General features: G+C 41.5%; 1 protein-coding gene across 4 annotated transcripts in view; it reads left to right on the plus strand.

Moving 5' to 3' along the window:
* Window positions 1–19,395, plus strand: part of Trpm6 (transient receptor potential cation channel subfamily M member 6) — a 137,815-nt gene that overhangs the window by 101,824 nt on the left and 16,596 nt on the right. For all 4 annotated transcript variants that reach the window (XM_050159951.1, XM_050159952.1, XM_050159933.1 and 1 more), the window contains exons 28-36: window positions 1,067–1,184; window positions 4,667–4,758; window positions 8,637–8,695; window positions 10,663–10,688; window positions 12,381–12,431; window positions 13,989–14,054; window positions 16,215–16,501; window positions 17,138–17,220; window positions 17,942–18,147. In XM_050159951.1, coding sequence (XP_050015908.1) covers window positions 1,067–1,184; window positions 4,667–4,758; window positions 8,637–8,695; window positions 10,663–10,688; window positions 12,381–12,431; window positions 13,989–14,054; window positions 16,215–16,501; window positions 17,138–17,220; window positions 17,942–18,147 — 988 coding nt within the window. The remainder of the gene's footprint in view (window positions 1–1,066; window positions 1,185–4,666; window positions 4,759–8,636; window positions 8,696–10,662; window positions 10,689–12,380; window positions 12,432–13,988; window positions 14,055–16,214; window positions 16,502–17,137; window positions 17,221–17,941; window positions 18,148–19,395) is intronic.

Consider the following 19,395-nt stretch of genomic DNA (forward strand, 5'->3'; position numbering starts at 1 on the left):
TAATGGCTACTAGGAAAAGAATAATCAGTCTTTTCCAGGGACAAGTCTTCAATAAGTAATCCAACTGGTCATTCTGTAACAGATATATATGAGTCCATATGAATGGACTCAGTATGTTGTGTATATATATATATATATATGTACATATATATATATATGTGAAGAAGTCGTGAGTTTGAGAGGAGTTGGAGGCTTGCAAGGAGTTGGAGGTTGGAAATGATGTAAATACAGTACTCCTGTGTAAACACCTTGCTACCAATTAAGCTAAAAGGGAGCAGAAGCAAAAAGACAAGATGGAGACGATTATATAGAGTCAGTTAGGAGAGGGTTAGCTTGAGAAGGAAGGCTACTATCTCAGAAGATGCCCTGGCCTGTTGGAATACCGTGGGACAAGCATTTAAGGAGATTTGTTTTTAGAATATTTCAAATGGTCTGAGTTCAGTTAGGTTTCACCTGAGTTCAAGAACTCAAAATTTCATACATGTATTGCTTTGAAATTTACCATCTTGCCTGTCGTCTCTTCCTGGGAAAGGTGTAAGATAGTCATGGTATACCAGCCACCTATCACTTCAGTGCTGGAGACAGTGAAGGATGGAAATAGCAAACTATTTTCTAAGTCCACACAGGTTCTGATGGGGCAGAATTCCAATGCAAGTACTTTGAGTTGAAACCCTTTCCCTTCTCTATATAAGCAGATTTTGCAATAGGGTTTCTGATCAGCAGCATGAGTTTCCCCTGGGAACGCATTAGATATCCGAGTCTAATCTCTCCCCTAGACCTTCTGACTAGAAACCCCGAGGGTGCGGGCTAGTGACCGTTCCTGAGCCCTTATTCTGATGCTTATTCAGGTTCCACACCACATTCTGGTTCTTCACCATGACAGCAAAGAGAATGCACACAGATGTGTGTATCCTGCTAACCTGAGTGATGGGGTTTGTAAGTGTTCCAGGTAATTCAAAATGTAGCCAGGGCTAATCACTGCCTTCCACTGTGTGCTTCTATCAACATAATGTAAAATTTTGTCAGATTAATGTCATGGCGTTCTTACATGTGACTGTCTCTCCAGGTGATTACAGTCAATACCTGCTATCAAAGTGACTCATTGAATTCAGAGACAGGAGAAGCAAGCATCACTGAACAGTACGGCAAGAACTGGCTCTCCGTGTCTAACTTCAGCCAGTTAAGTATGTGCTTGTGTAGTCTTGGACCCCAACATCTGTCTGAACCCTGTAAAGCACCTAGGACAGTGGTTCTCAACCCGTGGTCCCCGAATCTTTGGGGGTGTGGAACAACACTTTCTTAGGGGTCACATATCAGATATCCCACATATTAGATATTTGCATTATGATTCATAACTAGCAAAATTATAGTTATGAAGTAGCAACAGAATAATTTTATGGTTGGGAGTCACCACAACATGAGGAAGTTTGAGAACCAGTGGTCAAGAGTGTTGCTTTTAGACCATAGGTGGTTTCTGATTTTCTTTTGTTTAGAGATGAACTAAGGAGATGGCAAAAGCCTCTAAGGGAAACAGTTCTTTGTTGCTTGTAATGCTCATAGAAGAGACAAAATTTCATTTACTTAAAGGAATTGCTATCAGGATACAGAAAAGAAACACTAAAATTTAGATAATTTTTATATTCAAAGAGTTTCCCCCCAATTGGGGTCTTTCAGTCTGACTTATAGGGAAGGGAGTTTGCTTTATTTTCTGAATCCTTAAAGCTTGTGCAATACTGGTAAGAACCAGCAGATCAGCCATTGTTGCTAATTTACTGTGGCCCACATGGGATGTTTACATGTAGATGTGTGTCCTTTACGCTCAAAGAGCTGCGTGGGGAAGAGCCCCAAACAAGACAAGGCATGAAAAATAGGGTGAGATGAGGAAGATTATGAGCAGAAACACTTACAAATACAGATTCGAATTTTGTGCACTGGAAGTACTTTTGAAAAAGAAGGCACTGGTACATACTGCAGGGTCCTGAACTTCTTCGTAAACCTTCCTCACTCAGGTACTCTGTGGTCCTCAACTAAGTAGGACGTTTTCACAGCAACTCCAACCCCTTGCACTCCCCAAGAGACACTGGGCAAAGTCTACAGACATGTTTTATTGTTACAATCAAAGGGGGTGCTCTTGGTACTTGGCGAGAAGAGGCCAGGGATGCTATGAGGCATCTTGTGACGTATGCTACAGATTTCAGGACAAAACATCAATGCCAAAGTGGGTGAACCCTGTTTTGTATTTAAAATACAGAACCCATTATGAAGTTAGTGTGAATCAAGTGGGCACAAAGGTAGAAATTAAATGGGAACTGGGTGGTGGTGGCGCACGCCTTTAATCCCAGCACTCAGGGAGGCAGAGGCAGGCGGATCTCTGTGAGTTGGAGGCCAGCCTGGTCTACTGAGTGAGTTCCAGGACAGACAGTGATACACAAGGAAACTCTGTCTTGAACAAAACCAATAAGAAAAGCAAAAAAGAAGAAACTAAATGGGAACGACATTGATTTACAAGTATGGCTCAGGAGCTGAATTGCCTTGCCTTAACTCACCATTTCCTGGAAACTGGACATTTACGTATGTCAAACCCGTGCATGAAACACGACTCCAGCTGGGCTGATGCCTCCCTGACAACAACGTGAGCATGGAGGAGGCTGAGGCAAGAAGACTGTGTCTTCCAGGCCTGTCTGGGCTGGACAATGAGAACTTTCATCACAGTCAAAATGGGAACAAGGCAGTAAGCAAGCAAAGTAAAAACCCTGACATCAGTCTCGGATGAATCCTAGTTATATAATGTAGTGTGTATTTTACAGATACTATAACCTGTGTTTAGTTTTTATTTTTTAGGCTCTATTAATTTTAGAAAGTGGGCTCACGATGATATTTCTGTACGTGTGGATAGCCTGCTTCCTTCATACTCACTTCGGCTCCCTTCTCTCGCCACCACCACCTCTCCTGCTGGCTCCTTTCCAATAGTTCCCCTCCTACTTTAATGCTCTTTAAAATCCAGAGTCCACAGATGAGAAAATACACAGATAGTTGTCCTACCCTGCCTGCCTTGTTTTGCAGACTATTATGACTTCTGTCTGTGTTCCCCAAATGACATTGTTTTCTTCTTTATGCTGAGTGAAACTCCATGGTACCCACCTTAGATCATAGTATGTCATTCTAAATATGTGTGCTCCTTCCCGCGAGACTCAGACAGAATGCTATGTGTCAGGAGGGTGTAGCGAGGCATTTTGTCCAAAGACAGAAAGTCTAAGGGAAACTGGCTGACCCCAGGGCCAGCAGATCTGGTGAGGCCTGGCGTCATCCTTGCAACACATCTTGAATTGAGAAGCTTTGTTTTTTTTTTTTTTGAAACACCTTACAAAATAATTGAAAATTAAGGAAATAAAATTTGGGGAGTGGCAAGCTTCTTCCTCTCCCTCTCTGAATCAGGGTCTCCTGTAGCCCAGGTTGGCTTCAAAGATAATGTGTAGCTGAGGATAATCTTGATCTCTGATCCTTCTGCCTCTAACTCCTAGGTAATACATAGGTTTCAGCATTGCGTATGCAGTGCTGGGGACTGAACTCAGGGCCCATGCATACTAGGGGCACTCTATAGGGGACTGAAGAACCCATGTATGCTAGGCATTCTGTCCAGGGGATAGAACTCAGAACCATGCATTCTAGGCACTCTATGGGGGACTGAACTCAGGGCCCGTGCGTTCTAGGCTCTCCATCAACTCTACCAACCCCAGTTCTCAGGTAGTTCTCATTATACAGTCACAAAATTTCTAAGAAAACTTTGAAAAGATAAAACATGTTTTTCTATAAATTTTTGTTTTAATGATAATACAGTTTTGCCATTGAAATTATATTTATTGTAATTTTTATCATATGCTAGTAACTTTCTTTGTACTTCTTATATACTTTTTATGGTGCAAAATCACATGGGAAAATATGATTATTATCTCTTACATTTGTTACAACTCAGCTCTGTAGATACCAGGTGTAACAGTGAAATAACATCTCTCATATCATTTCTAAGAAAAGTATAAAAATTAAGCCTAATAGATAGTTTTTGCTTTCCTCTCTCTTTTGTTGTTTTTGTACTTTTTTTGTTTGGTGCCCTTATGAAGGAAGGATTACTAATTTATAACAAAACTTTCATATATTTTAAAGTATGGTAATAGAATGCAGAAGATGGCAAATGTAAAAAACTGTTGGATGTGTTTTCTAGATTAAAAAAAAAAACCATCATAGATTATCTAATTCCTGACTTTGATAGAGAAGTCAAAGCTAGGGTAGGTGGGATGGCTCGGTGTGTAAGGCCTCATTGTACAAGCCTGAGGATGGGAGTTCAATCTCTAGCATCTATGCAAAAGTGGAAGGAGAGAAGGGGCTCTGCGGAGATGTCCTCTGACCTCCAAGTGCAAGAGCCATGTGTGCATGCCTTGCAAGAATGGTGAGCGCAACTAGAGGAGACTGGAAACAGAATATACAGTTTTCAATCCCAAGGGAAAAAAAAAGGAAAAATGAAACTTGGTGAAACTTTCTAAAAATAGAGAAAACTATATCTAAGTTTAAATAAATGTACTGTGTCCAGATTTTTCTATTTGAGAAATGTGATTTGAATGTAACACATTTCAACCAATTTTCTAATTTTTCTTCTTCTTTTAAAAACAAGGTTTAGAACCTTATATATATCAGAAAATGAAAATGAAGGAGATTGAGCAGCATCCCACAAGAGCCAGCGACTACCTGAAGTGTTGTCGAGAGGTAAAAATATTTTGAAAGTCTTTTAAGAATTTGTGCACGCGCCACTTCGTTTGACTCTGCTGACTTTTCTTGTCACAGTCCATAAATGGCCTCTGTTTTTACTGGCCTTGGATTGAAATCCTTGGGGACTGTGTGTTCAGGTCAGTCCCTGCTTCATTTTCTAATAGCCTTTGTTCTCTTTCTCGTGCAGTTTGCTTAGCACAAGAGAAAGCACTCACTTTTTTTTCAGATGTGTGAACATGGTCATATGCAAGAGAAACAGGTTTTCTCCAGCATGCTTTTCAGAGGCAGATCTAGGACAACCGTGGGGGAATTAATGTAAGACAGCTGATCTAAGAAGAAACTTTTACCAGTTGGCACCATTCCAGGATAGAATGATCGGTTCTGGAGACAATGAATTCCTCGTGGGATTAGTCTAGCAGAGGCTGTGGGACTGTGTTCAGACCCAGGAAGGGGACTTAAAGCACTGCCTAGTGCAGGCGCCTCTGTGTTCCTCTAGTACCCAGATAGCCAATTTTGCATTCGGCTTTTCTACTACCTCCAAATAGGTGTCTTGTCCTACTGCCGCCTTCCCATGTGGCATGTGCCACAGAGTAACCCAAGGAAACTAATTTTGGTCTTGGTTTGAATAGCTGAACTTGGGAACTATAAACCCTACCTATATAAATATCCTCAGGAGTTCTTGTAGCAATCTAAAAGAATCTAAAGGAATTAGAAAGTGCTCACTTGAGGATGGTTGTGAGCAGCACCTGCGTTCACATCCCAATTCCATCATTGCCATCTGTCCCCACTAAAGCTGGATGGGTCAGTTAGCCTGTGAGGGTCTTTAACCATCTCCATGAGATGCTATTGTTACAAGATTGTCCGTAGTACCCAACAAGAGACCTCGCAGGAAAATGCCTACTACAATGCCTGAAGTGTACTGTGTCTCAAGAAATATGGCTTGGATAAACAGGAAATAGGATGAGGTAAATCCAGGGTAATGCTCCTCCCCCATCGCCATCGCCTAGAACTGTTGTGTACTTATGACAGGGATGCTATGATGTGATGGTCGATGTTACTAAATACCTAGCAAAAAGAAACCCATGGGGCCAAACAGAGGCTGTTTTAGGCTGTTTGTGAGCATGCAGGCAAGCATGGGCCTGGAAGGCCCAGTTGGATGTAGGAGTAGCAGAGAGCTGCGGTAGCTGGATGCTCGTTCACATGTCTCCAGAGCAGGATACAGAAAGAGAATCCTTTCTCATCTCTGTTTTCAAGTCAGTTTGGAGCCCCAGGCCATGGCATGGTGCCACCCTCCTTCAGAGTGTGTCTTCCCACCTCTGTTAATCCTCTCTGGAAACATCCTCACAGTAACAGCCAGAGGAGTACCTCATTGTCTTAGTCAGCTTTCTATTGCTGTAATGAGACACCATTACCACAGCAACTCTTATAAACATTTGGTTGGGGTGGCTCGCTTACAGGTTCAGAGGTTCAGTCTATTATCACCATAATGGGGAGCATGGTGGCAGGCAGTCAGATATGGTGCTGGAGCTGAGAGTGTTACATCATGACCAGAAGGCAAAAGGAAGTCAACTGACTCACTGGGCAGTTTTCTGAGCATAGGAAACCTCAAAGCCTGCCCCCACAATGACTCACTTCCTCCAACAAGGCCATACCCACTCCAACAAAACCACACCTCCTAACTGTGCCATTCCCTATGAGATTATGGGGGGCCAGTTATATTCAAACTACCACATTCCACTCCCTGGTATTCATAAGCTTGTAACAATATCATAATGCAAATGACATTTAGTCTGATTTCAAAAGTCCCCATAGTCAACCTCTGTCTCCTGTTTTAAAGCCCTAAATTCAAAGTCTCTTCTGAGATTCATGCAATCTCTTAACTGTGATCCCCTGTAAAAATCAAAATCTAAAAACAGATCACATGTTTCCAATATATAATGGTACAGAAAATACATTACCATTCTAAACTTCAGGTAAGGGAGCACAGAAAGGACCAAACTAAGACTGAAACCAGCTGGGCAAGCTTCAAACTCTATATCTCCATGTCTGATGTCAAAAAGCTCTTCAGATCTCCAGTGTCCAGTTCTGTTGACAGAAACACACTTCTTTCTCTTGGGCTGTTAGCAGCTCTCCTCGGCAGGTATCCCATGACTCTGGCAACTCTAACACCTTGGGTTTGCCAAAGCAATCCAGGCTTCAACTTCACACTTTCACACAATGGCCTCTCTACTAGGTCTCCATTCAGAGACACCCCTGACACATGCCTGTCCTCAGTGGCTTTATTCCATAATTCATTTCTTCTATCCTTAACTCTAAACCCAGAGTCATGTAGCCGAAGCTGCTAAATTCTGCTCCTTGATGGGGCTAGAACATGATCCCCTCTTTCAATTACATCTTCACCAGCTTTCTGTCTTTCACTGCCTAAGCTTACCTGTTCTGAAACTTGTTATGTAGTCCAGACTAGCCTCAAACTAGAGATCTGCCAGCTTCTACCTTCCCAGTGAATGCTCCTCAACACCTGGATCTAAGCATTTTTTTAAAGTTCCTTTTCACAAGTTGGAACCTTAGCTGGGTGGGATCTTGCCAAGGGGTCACCACTCCCTTTATTCCATTTCTTAACCCGTTTATCTCCTTGAACACATAATTTATCTCTATTCCACTTCCTGTTGCTCTTTTTCTCCTCAAAATTTTATTTTGCAATTTACCCTGCTCAGCTTGCTTCTCTTCATTATAAATCTTCATTACAGTTACTACTAAAAAGCACATGGTAGAGTCTACACTAGGCTGTTTTGAGATTTCCTCTGCCAATTGGAATTAACCCAAAATTCTTTACTTTATCCTCAGGTAGATTCTTCAGACAAAGGCAAAAAAATACAGTTACTTTGTTCACCAAAATATGACAGGAATGATCTTTAGGCAGCACACTAAAATTCTCCCCCCACCCCCAAAACCTCTTGTTTCAGTCTTCCATTGTTCAGATAATTCTTAGCACCACTGTCTTCTATGCTCTTAATAGTATGGTCCATTCAGCAGTGCTTAAAACATTTCACCACTGCTTTCTAAACCCAAAGTACCAAAGTTCAAATCCCTCCAAACAAACACACGGTCAGGCCTATCATAGCATTACCCCACTTCTGGTACCAACTTCTGACTTAGTTCGGTTTCTATGCTTCCAAGAGACACCATAACCGCAGCAACTCATAAGGAAAACATTTAATTGGGATGCCTCACTTACAGTTTCAAAAGTTCAGTCTATTATCATCACGACAGGTAGCATGGTGGCAGGCAGGCAGATGTGATGTTGGAGCTAAGAGTGTTGTATCTTGACCAGAAGGCCACAGGAAGCTAACTGACACACTAGGCAGTGTTCTGAGCACAAGAAACCTCAGTCTGCCCCCATAATGACTTACTTCCTCCAACAAGGCCATACCCACTCAAACAAAGCCACACCTCCTAATAGTGTCACTCCCTATGGGGCCTGATTACATTCAAACTACCAGATTCATTAATGCCCTATGTGTTTTTTAATATGTTAAGTTGATAAAAATTATCCATTGTATGTGCCAAGTAGGACCTCCATTATTACTACTTTCAGACAATTAGCTGATTAATCTCTATTTCTGTAAAAATTTTCATATGTTGCATTTTCCTTTCAGTGTCTCTAAAAAAGTAATTTCATTCAGTTAAAGCCATCAACTATGGGGCTTCCCTGATGACATGTTGACATTATGCATCATCCTAGCTTGTGTTTCCTTTATCGACTTAAAGAGAGGTACTGAGCCAGTCAGAGGAAGAGTGTGCTTTACTGATGGTCCACTAAAAGGATGGGGTGGGTGTGCTGGCTGCATTCATAATGTCTATTCCCTTATGCTCAGGACCCACATGAAGACCCTTCATGGAGTCCCAGGAGCACCACCCTCAGCAGGAGTTTTCTGTGAGTATTTCTGTGTCACTTTTAACAAGAGCTTCTGGATCCTTTCCTCCAAAGATAAGGAGCAAAAGTTTAGTTTGGTCAGAGTAGGAAGAAAAAAGTGCATGTGTGGTGACATTATTTTTCTTATTTTAGCAAGAATGGAAAAAATATTCTCCAAGTTTTCCAGTGTCTAGTAGGAGTTCCTCACCCAAGTCCCTTTAAGAATATGGTGATAAAATGCAATGAAAAATTCCTTTGTAAACTCAACAAAAATAGTAAAAAAAAAAACATATGGAATACCAAATAGAAAAAAATTTCTTTGTAGTATCAAAAAGTTCACACATGAATTGATTGTTTATATCTTTTCAGATAGTAAGGTTGTGAATATGTTTACAGTGTAAAATACATGTGTTTTCTCTTAAAACAAACAAGCCTGAAGGCCTGTTTAAATTTATTTTCTATTTTTAGAATGTATATAAATAAATTATGTATCTATTTTTATTTTATATATTTTCCCTGCATATATTTAAGCTAACGTGTGTGCAGTATTCATGGAGGCTAACTGGGATTTCTTGGATCTGGAGTTATGGACAGTTATTATCGACCAGGTGGATACTTGGTACTGAGACTAAGTTCTGCAAGAGCAATAAGTGCTCTTAACCACCAAGCTTCACTCCAGCCCTTGTTCGCTAAATTTCAAAACCCATTCTCCCCAGTGTGTTCCTTTTACAGATGGGGTTGGTTTTTGTTTCCTCATTTTCAGTGGCATTCTGATTTTCAAAGCATCCACTCTTACAAGGATTGAGGGTGAGATGGGAAGGGGAGAATCTGGCAGTAGAATTGAGTATATTCCTGAACTTGGTTTATTAGGAGAAATAGAATTTGAAACTCAACCAAGTAAAGATGATTCCATTTTTTTAAAAGTATTTTTTTCAAGAGACATGGTCTCATGATGTTGCCCAGGCTGGCATAAACTCCTGGGCTCAAGTGATCTTCCTGTCTCAGTATCCCAAGTAGCTAGCATTGCTGGTGTTTGGCTCTGTGCTGCTGTGATGGTTCAACTTCACCTGTAGGATGTGTGTTTGTGTATGTGTATACTTTCCTAGTTACAGCATCAATCATCTACAAAGTCATGGGGGTAGAGGGAAACCTTCCTGCGGGAAGACCATTTGATGTAAAGAAAGTAAAAGATGACTTTTAGTTATGATCCTCAGCTCAGTTGACATGGCCTTTCTTGGGAACTGCCACCACAGCCCCATGTAAGCCTGCTTCTAGACCTAAAGGATACATGACTTTTTTCTCCCAAAGGTTCAGTAGTTTGTGCTCATGCAGGGTGGTGGGTTATTGCAGCATGAAATTAAACAATAATTGTAATTGTACTTTCTTCCCCAAGGACCTTAAATACTGGAGATATTATTCGGATGCATGTTTTCAGACTTGCCCGTGGCCACTTGTTCACTTGAGCAGGACAAGGAACAATTTAAAGAGAGCTAATTCCAGCCTGTGAACATTTAGGGGCCACGTGGGCTAATGAAACTGATTTGTGGTCTTGTCCAGAGCCATTCTCAGACTCATTTGTAGGCAGCTGCTTTGCATAGTTCAGGCACCCTTTAGTTTAATTGATCCAGAACAATACAAACACAGTTAAATCTTATATATGTTATGTGATCACACAGCTAATTAAAACCACTAACACCACCATTTCTCAATTAGCTTGGGGCATAGATAATAAGTGATTTACATGCCTTACTGGCATTATTTTTGTGTGTGTGTGTGAAAATAATTGTATGGCTACAAACTTCTCTATTGGTAAAATAGGGATAAGATGGAGCAGAGAATTTCATACACATATGTGAAATATATATTATATAAGATATAATAAAATGTAAATATACTCTTTATTGCTGTTTCAGATAATTTTTCAGTGTTTTGGAAATTAAAAGATTTAAAGCGGCATTTTCTAAATCATTTTATTTCCCCCCAAACAGAACAAGAAGCTCAACTGAAATTGACAGTAAGTTTTTATATTTAAACATTAATTTTTAATTTTATTGATGATGGAATTCATTGTCCTGTTATGAATTTTATAGTTCTTGACTTTTATTCTTTCTGTGTTTTTTTTGTGATTGTTGTTGCTTTTGAGATACATACAAAGTAGAAAATTCAGTAGAAAAATAGATAACCCAGATAAACCAAGACTGATATGAGCTCTTATGTTTTTGTTTTGTTTTATTTTGGTGATTCTGAGGCTCGAGTCCAGGATGCTGTGCACTCTAGGCAAGCACCTTACCCACTGAGCTACATCCCCAGCTTGAGATTCTTTGAGTAAACTGTTTCCACTGTAACGTCCCTGTTGTTTCTCTGCATGAAAACAAACCCACTGAACTCATTTTGACTCTACAACAATTAATAGTGTCATATTTTACAGACACAGAGTCAATCACATGCTTGCACATGGAAGTTTCCTTTGATATGATTTCCAGGATGCTGCGCCACAAATGTCTGAATAGGGCCTGGTCACATAGCCAGCTACTCTCCGTGTGTTCTTGCTCTTTCTCTGACTGAGAGTACTGTGCAGTCCGGCATGTGGTCCATTGGTGCTCAATTAATATGTGTTAAATAAATACCACTAAGGTCTTGAAGCTCCTTAGATGTTGAATTCTAGACTGAAATGGATCAGATGACTGTGATCTTGCATTATCCAGTTAGCATTAAGGAAATCCATAAACCTTTGTATTCCATGGTTTATTATCAATTAGCAAACTGTTATGATAACAGTTGCATGAGTTTTCCTCGAGTCCACTGCATTTACCTTTCTGAAGGGTGAGCACCTTCTCCTAGTCCCTTCTCATGCCTAGCGTGACCCATAGTGGGAGCTAAAAGTCTACGTTACTGACTGAATTCAGAAATGGAAGCCTTTTCTGCCAACCATAGGTCTCAGCATGCCCCTCAAAAGACACTTGTTCCCTTTGTTATGTGGCAGCAGGAGCCAGAACGCTCTGTCAACCCAGGTTCACTTGGCTGCTTACTCTAGTAGGTGCAAAGCATTGGCTGTTGTGAGACTGAAGTTTCTCCTCTCTAATTTTGATTTTCATGGAACAGCAAAATTGTCTCAAAAGATTTCTCTGGAGCCTTATGATTTAGGGCTGGAACAGATAGAAACGTGAGCGTTAACATTGGAGGGGGCGTTCCCTACACAGGGTCCTGGTATAGCTTAGCAAATGGCACGCTGCGATACTGGCCACCCCCTCCTCTGTGTCTGGCATATACTTAATGTTCTGTCATTAGTTTCAGCCAATGAGCTAGCATGCTAATAAGTTGGCATTAATATTGTCTTTGCACGGGTAGGTGCATCTTGGCAAGGAGCTCAGAGGACCATGCTTCTGGGATGTCATGATAGGCAGCTGTGTGCCTTCTCTAACCCAGAGGTGTAAATGGTTCAGAGGAAATACATCTTTGAGGCTAATATTACCTGTCTTTCTTCAATTCCCTCTATAAATATGCTTGGAGATATTGCACTGATGATTGGAAGCTGTCAGGATACCATGAACAATAATGAGTTAAAGGGTATTTATTGGGTGAGCGTTTCTGAATAGCGAGCAGCTATTCTGATGAAGCCATTTAATAGTAACTTTGAAGGCAGTGTACAAACATGTATTTATCTGCAGCCAAGTAATTAAAGTGCCAATCATTTCTATGATTTCAGAGATCTCGGCCTCCTTAAAGAGCCCTCAAGAGCCTCACCACCATTATTCAGGTAGGAAGCAGGTGTACAGATGGGTCACCGGAGCTAAATGTGTGTGATTCTGCCTTGTAAACACGAACATCCATCAACTCCACATTATCAAAACAGCGCCCAACTCAGAAAATCGTTCACTCTAACAGAACAATTAGATTTCCCAACCATGGCCCTGACTCAGAAAAACAAATTGTTGGGATTGAAGAGAATTCACATACAAGAAGTTTTGAAAGAGAAGATACCTTTGGTGTCTAAAATTTCCTTGCAAGCTCAGTGCTGGCCAAAATCCAAATATCTTAGTGTTTTGAGCAATGTCCCTTGTACTGTGCCCTTTTTTATTGCCATGCTGGGGTTTGAACCCAGAGCCTTGCTGGACAAGTATCTCTCCCTGAGCTATATCCCAGTCTGATCTGAATGTTTCGGATCGGGAAAAGGGCAGACTTGAAAGTCCTCAGTGAACCTGAAGGTTCCCTCGGCAGGCACAACCACTGAATAGATGCCACCTCTCACGGCATTAAGGCCAACAAACATGCCTTGCAGAGATGCCATTAAACAGAGATGTCAAGGGGCTCGACTCTGTTACTGAGCCAGGCTTCACAGCCCTTCAGCTGTCTTTCTTTCAGAGGGGGAACGATTGTCCTTTCCCTCTCAGAGGGATAGTCTGCCAAATGGCTAGCCGAGAATTAAGAGGCAGATACTTTGAGATGCAAAGCAGCCTAGAGCAGCTGGACTTGTGCCCTGGTGTGGTTTCTCAGTGGTCACTGCTCTCGGTGGGTGAGCTAACGCAAGGACAAGGCTTTCACAGAGTGTAGCACTCAGTGTGAGCAAGACCTTGCCGGCACTTCAATTACCAGTTTTATTATATGAAGGTCATTTGTTTAGGGTTTCATAATAGACTGTCTCATCCTGAATTCTCCTCTGTGGTGAATAATGGTTCTGTGGACTCCAGCCTTCTCTTCCTAGGCGCCTATGACTGGGTCCTACAGCTCAGCGGTGATCTGTTATTTGGACTCTAACTGTGAGCCGTAGAGAGTCTCTGGTGAGGAATACTGTAACTCAGATGCACTGCACTCTGATCTGTTAGGCTCTGGCTCTTGACAGGAAAATGCAGATCACTTGCTTCTAATTAAAATTAGTGCTCCATTCTCTCTGGGAAAAAGAAGGCCAGCTCTGCAAAACCGACAGTAGGTGTCCCCACAGACCACTGTGCGCTGGGTTTGCGTTGGGAAAAAGGAAAGCAGAGACTATGGAACATAGATTAAATCCATTTAAAAGAACGACTTAAGTATTATTTGAGTTGGTGTCTAATTGGTTATTTGGGAGAGCGAGAAGATAGCCCCTTCTTAGAAACATGTTACGTAATCTCATGTAAAATTTCCCAACAATAAGATATGCTCACTGTTTAAGGCATATTTTATATTTAAAACTATTATTTATAATGGTTTTGCTAATGGAGAAAATAAAATGTTTGAAATGAGACATTCTGGAATTTATGTGTACTTTGGTATGTGGGGGCTTCCTGTAAGTTTAATCATTGATGTAGAACTAAAGTAGTCAATCTGTTTTTGTTTGTAGCCATTGAAAGGAATAATTTAATGAGGCTTTCTCAGACCATCCCGTTTACACCAATCCAGCTGTTCGGTGAGTAATATCCCCCTCCCTTCTTGAGGTTAGGCGAGGGCGGAGTGAACGCTGGCACACAACAGAAAGAAAAAACAAAAACAAAAACGAAAAAAAAAAAGAAACAAAAACACAATGTTGCTTCACTTGACTCACAGATTTCATTTTGGCCATGTGGTCGACTAAGGAGATTCGTTTCCCAAAGTAGAAATTCTTGTTAACTAACTGTGGCCAGCATTTGGGGTCAGCCGCTGATACCATGGGGATGAGACCTACAGGGGTCAGCAGTTGGGAAAGCAGCGTGCTGCCGCAGCTGGCGGTCAGTGATTCTAGGCTGGACACACACAGGGTAGAAAAGAGCAAACCAACCTTGTATAATGGACAGAGAAGAAAGCGCTACATGGCAGTCTGCGGAAAGCTGACAGACCTGGGAAGAGAAGCCCTTTGTTGTCTTACAGCTGTTTGGTTTGTTGCATGAACATGGATTGCTCTTTCTTTGAACTGCAAATGTAGTTTTTTAAAAGCTGGAACGGTAAAGAAAAACAAGTGTGTGTTAGCCAAGGGTATGGGAGTTTTTCTGCCTCGCAGGATAATTATCCTACATTGCCCGCCATCTTCATTCCCCTCACACTGTTCCAATGAGGAGAGCCCAGGTTGGCTTCTGATTGCTTATGCAGAGGCCTCCTTCTTCCCCTTGGCTCCGGGGCTCATTTTGCAAATCAATAGCTCTTCTCTAAAGCCTCCAGGAATTAGGACTCCAAAGAGCTCCTCAGTGGCATTCACTTGGGCATCAAGAGTAAACATTTGAGAATATACCACATGTTCTTCAGATATGCTTATTGATAAGGAATTAGGAAGAAGGAGATGGCTTCCCTTCTGGTAACTCAATACAGTGTTCACAGAGAGCAAACAAACAAAGAGCAGCAGCAGCAACAACAACAAATGGATATTTGAAGCAAAGTGTAAGAAAACAATGTGTTTCAACTTTGAGGGGAACTCTGTGGGGCTCGTTACTCCTCTCATGCAGCTATAACACTGTATCGGTGAAGTCCAAGTCTGGCAATGACCCCTTCTTGCTCTCTAAGCTCAGAGTGGGTGCTGTGTTGCACTTGAGCAGTGTGCTGTGTCTAAAGTCCTTTAAAGTGGGGTTGAGTCTGTTTCTGATATCCTAATTTGCTGCAACCCTGATAACATATGTGATCTGTACTACAGACCACTGAAACAAATGTTATCTTTCCCTTTTACCAAGAGAGAGTTTCAGTAATTTGCTAATGAGTGCAAAAGAAAATAGTAGAGACTCAGACCTTAGTACTGAGTGATTCCCACTGGGCAAAACCATTCATTATTGGGAGATCAAATTGCACTTCATGGAGCAAGTGCAACAAACAAAACCACCCCCAGAAAACAAAATCCTTCATGTCCTTCATGTATAAAGCAAAGATACATATATAGCTCACAAAGAGTACACAGCGTATTTAGTATTGTATGAAGGGCAGTAATAAAAGTGGTTGCTCCTTATAAAAATGACTAACTCCAGGTTAAACTGTCTCTAGAAATAGATTTGTCTTGAGCAGGTGTCATAGCATGTGCCTATAATCTCATCACTCAGGAGGCTAAGGCAGGAGGATCAGAAATTTGGAGCTAGTCTGGGGTATGTAATGATTGCTAGGTCAGTCTTAGTTATTAAGCAAACCATGTCTCCAATAAAAAGTCTAACAGTGGCTGAAAGGTGGTAGCACACACCTTTAATCCCAACACTTGGGAGGCAGATGCCTGCGGATCTCTGAGTTCGAGGCCAGCCTGGCCTACAAGAGCTAGTTCCGGGACAGGCTCCAAAGCTACAGAGAAATCTTGCCTTGAACCTGCTTCCCACCCCACCCCCAAAGAAAAGTATAACAGTAGCAACATATCGATGCTGTTCTAATATTGTTTTTGTCTAATTAGTTTATAATAAGCACAACTTAATTTTTATATGCTATTTGATGCATTGTTCTTCCGCTCCCTCCCCACCGTCATCAGACGACAAGTCAGATCCATTTGTACCCTGACCTTTTTTTGGCTCCTGCTAGTTGCATCCTCTGATCACAGCGACAATTGAACTGCTCCTGAGTTGATCTTCAGGACACCAGTCACACCCCAGACCTGCTGTTTTATTGAACTGGCCATCCCTTCTTATTGCAGCAGGAGAAGAGGTGACCATCTACAGGCTTGAAGAGAGTTCCCCTCTGACTCTCGATAAGAGCATGTCCTCTTGGTCCCAACATGGGAGAGCTGCCATGATCCAGGTGCTGTCCCAAGAGGAAATGGATGGGGGCCTCCGCAAAGCCATGCGAGTCATCAGCACGTGGTCTGAGGATGAAGTTCTCAAGCCCGGGCAGGTTTTCATTGTGAAGTCCTTTCTCCCAGAGGTTGTACAGACGTGGTATAAAATCTTTCAGGAGAGCACTGTGCTTCATCTTTGCCTGAGGGTAGGTCTGAAGATGAGAGACCCAGAACCTAGATGGACAAAATAGAAGTGTAGAAGCCTGGCTACATCCTCACCTAAGATGGGTTTTCTTCAACCAAAGGGAGGTTGTTAGGTTTTGAAGGTGGAGGCAGTGTTTTATTATTTTTGTTCTATAGGACATTTGCTTTTGAGGTATAGAGTACTAGAAGCTAAATGTTAAATGTTGGGCAATTGGGATCTGTTTGATCTTTAATAAGTAGAGTAAGTTAGTAAACCAATATTTTTTTTGAGAATTTCATTACAACATTTTCACCTCTTTCTTCCTCTCCAACACCTCCTTTGTCCCCTGATTCTCTCCCAAATTCTTTACCTCTTTTCCTATAATTATTATAGATAATTGATATTGATCTCTCTCTCTCTCTCTCTCTCTCTCTCTCTCTCTCTCTCTCACACACACACACACACACACACTACTGAGTTCATTTAATGTTGCTCTTACACATATGTGTTTTGGGTTGACTGCTTGTGATTTAGATAACCTATCAGGAAGTTTTTCCTACCCCCCCCCCCGTATTTAGTATATATGTATAATATAGTATATATATGTGTGTAATATACATATATACTTTAACCAATTCTTCTTTATTGTTTTTTTTAGGAAATTCAACAGCAAAGAGCTGCCCAAAAACTCATCTATACCTTCAACCAAGTCAAACCACAAACTATTCCCTATACACCGAGGTGGGTAAACCTGCCACTGTGGTTCTTCATTATAAGAAGAATTCCATTTAACCTCTTCTCAGCCCATTAGACATGAGAAATACCAGACCCAAGGGAAGGTTCTCCATGACCCTTTTCTGGGTTCTTCCTCTCATAGTTATACAGACTGGTATAAAGATAATTAAATGTCCCAGACATATCTGGGTTTCAGTTCCAGAACTTACGTGAGTGGAAATGAAGTTCAGACAGATCGACGACAAACATTTCAGATAGGTGAGACAGACACTGGGTGTAGTCGCTAACATCTAGGGGTATTATGGCCCCAAAACATGTCTATTTAAAGCTTAGCTGTCTCCTTAACATCCTAAACCAATTAGGAAGCTTACAATCATGAACCTCCTTATTTTCCCTTGGGTGTCTTAATATGCTTATATTCATGTATCAAGGCAGATCATAATTTCGTGCTGAGAAATTAGAGTAAAACCCTTTCCTCTATTTTACAAGAAATTTTATAGAGCCCAGCATGAAAAGTTGGATCCGGTACTCAGAAAAAAAGAGTTGGCAACTTTTCTCAAAGAAAAGGGAGGCGAGCAAGCTTGGGAACAAACCTCCCAGTTGTGGTGTTTCCTCTGTCCAGAGAAAGGCCAAGGTCAAATGACATTTGTGGCTGAGTGTTCTGAAGGGTAACTGCTACGCTTCCTTTCTGGTAGGAGGGGATCATTGGCTTCTTTTTTCCTCACAGGTTTCTGGAAGTTTTCTTGATCTACTGCCATTCAGCCAACCAATGGTTAACCATTGAGAAGTACATGACAGGGGAGTTCCGGAAATACAATAACAACAATGGTGACGAAATTGCCCCCTCCAACACCCTCGAGGAGCTGATGTTAGCTTTCTCTCACTGGACATATGAGTATACCCGGGGAGAGCTGCTGGTTTTAGATTTGCAAGGTAACTAATTGACGATGCAGGAGGCAGAGTTCCTAGACATCTCACAAGAACGAGCGTGGGCATGTGGAGCTGTTGTACCCAGCTTTGTAGGGAGATACAGGCATTTAGTTCAGAGACATTGTGTGATAATGAGCGTGAGTACCCACTCTGCTGTATTCTACGTAGCCAGAGGCGGGAAGTATAGGCCGAGAGTTAACTATTTCCATCTTAAAGATTTAAGTAGATGGGGAATGATTTTTGTATCATTTGTTTTAGTACTATCACTGTGTCTTGTCTTCTGCTTACCAGAAACATCAACTGTATATCTACATACATGGGAAAGCTTCAATTCTGGATACTTTTCATTATTTTTTAGTTTACTGCCTTGGCAATTTGTAATTTAATTTGTTCTGTTTGATGTATTCCTTGATATGACAGTTCAGTTCAGGGAAGTCCTTGGCTCCAAGAGAGGACTGGAGTACACTCGTATTTAATGAAGCCTTTGATCAGAGTATCACCCACAGTCAGCACCTCCTCCTGCCAGAGAGATGTCTAATCCCACAGCACACTCAGTGTGTCTCCAGGAGGTTTTCCTCAGGAGGAGGGCACAGAATATGAGTTCTGGCCAAAGTTTAATTCTTGGGCTCATGAAGTGGAGCTTTGGATTCAAATAAGGGATCTGGCCCAGACACGTCATACAAGTTACCTCATTTAACCCCAGGAGCAGCACACTGAAGTATATATCACTGGAATTTAGGATCAGAAGGTTTAAATAACTTGCCTCAGGTTGCACAGGTTTTAAAGGGGAAGTGGGATGTGGACTTCAGCTGGTGTCTTCCTACATATCCTTTTCTCCTCCCTAAGCCACAGGATTTCTGTAAGAATGTCATTCTGAGAGGAAATGACCATCTTCGGGTATATTTAAACAACATGAACTCTCTTTTTTTTCCTTTCTGATTTTCCTTTCTGGTTCTTAGTAAAACCAGGTTTGAGGCTGGGGAATGCTGAACTTGACACTCCTAGGGCATCAGGAGCAATGTCTAGGACTATTGCAGTCACTTGGAAGTCTGTGTCACATGCTCAGTGATCCATCCACACTTAAAGCATTGCACGTATTACTAAGCACATCTGTCTTTTGATATTCCCGGTGTTCTCAAGGCTGGGTTATATTTCTAAAACTCAAAAACAATTTTTCAGGAAGGAATATAAACTGAATTAATGTGAAAAAGAATCCAGCTTTTTATACCAGCAAGCACTTGATGAAAATCG

This window comes from Alexandromys fortis, unplaced genomic scaffold, assembly GCF_014885135.2.
Source record: "Alexandromys fortis isolate MF-2015 unplaced genomic scaffold, M_Fortis_MF-2015_v1.1 scaffold_10, whole genome shotgun sequence".
NCBI lineage: Eukaryota > Metazoa > Chordata > Mammalia > Rodentia > Cricetidae > Alexandromys > Alexandromys fortis.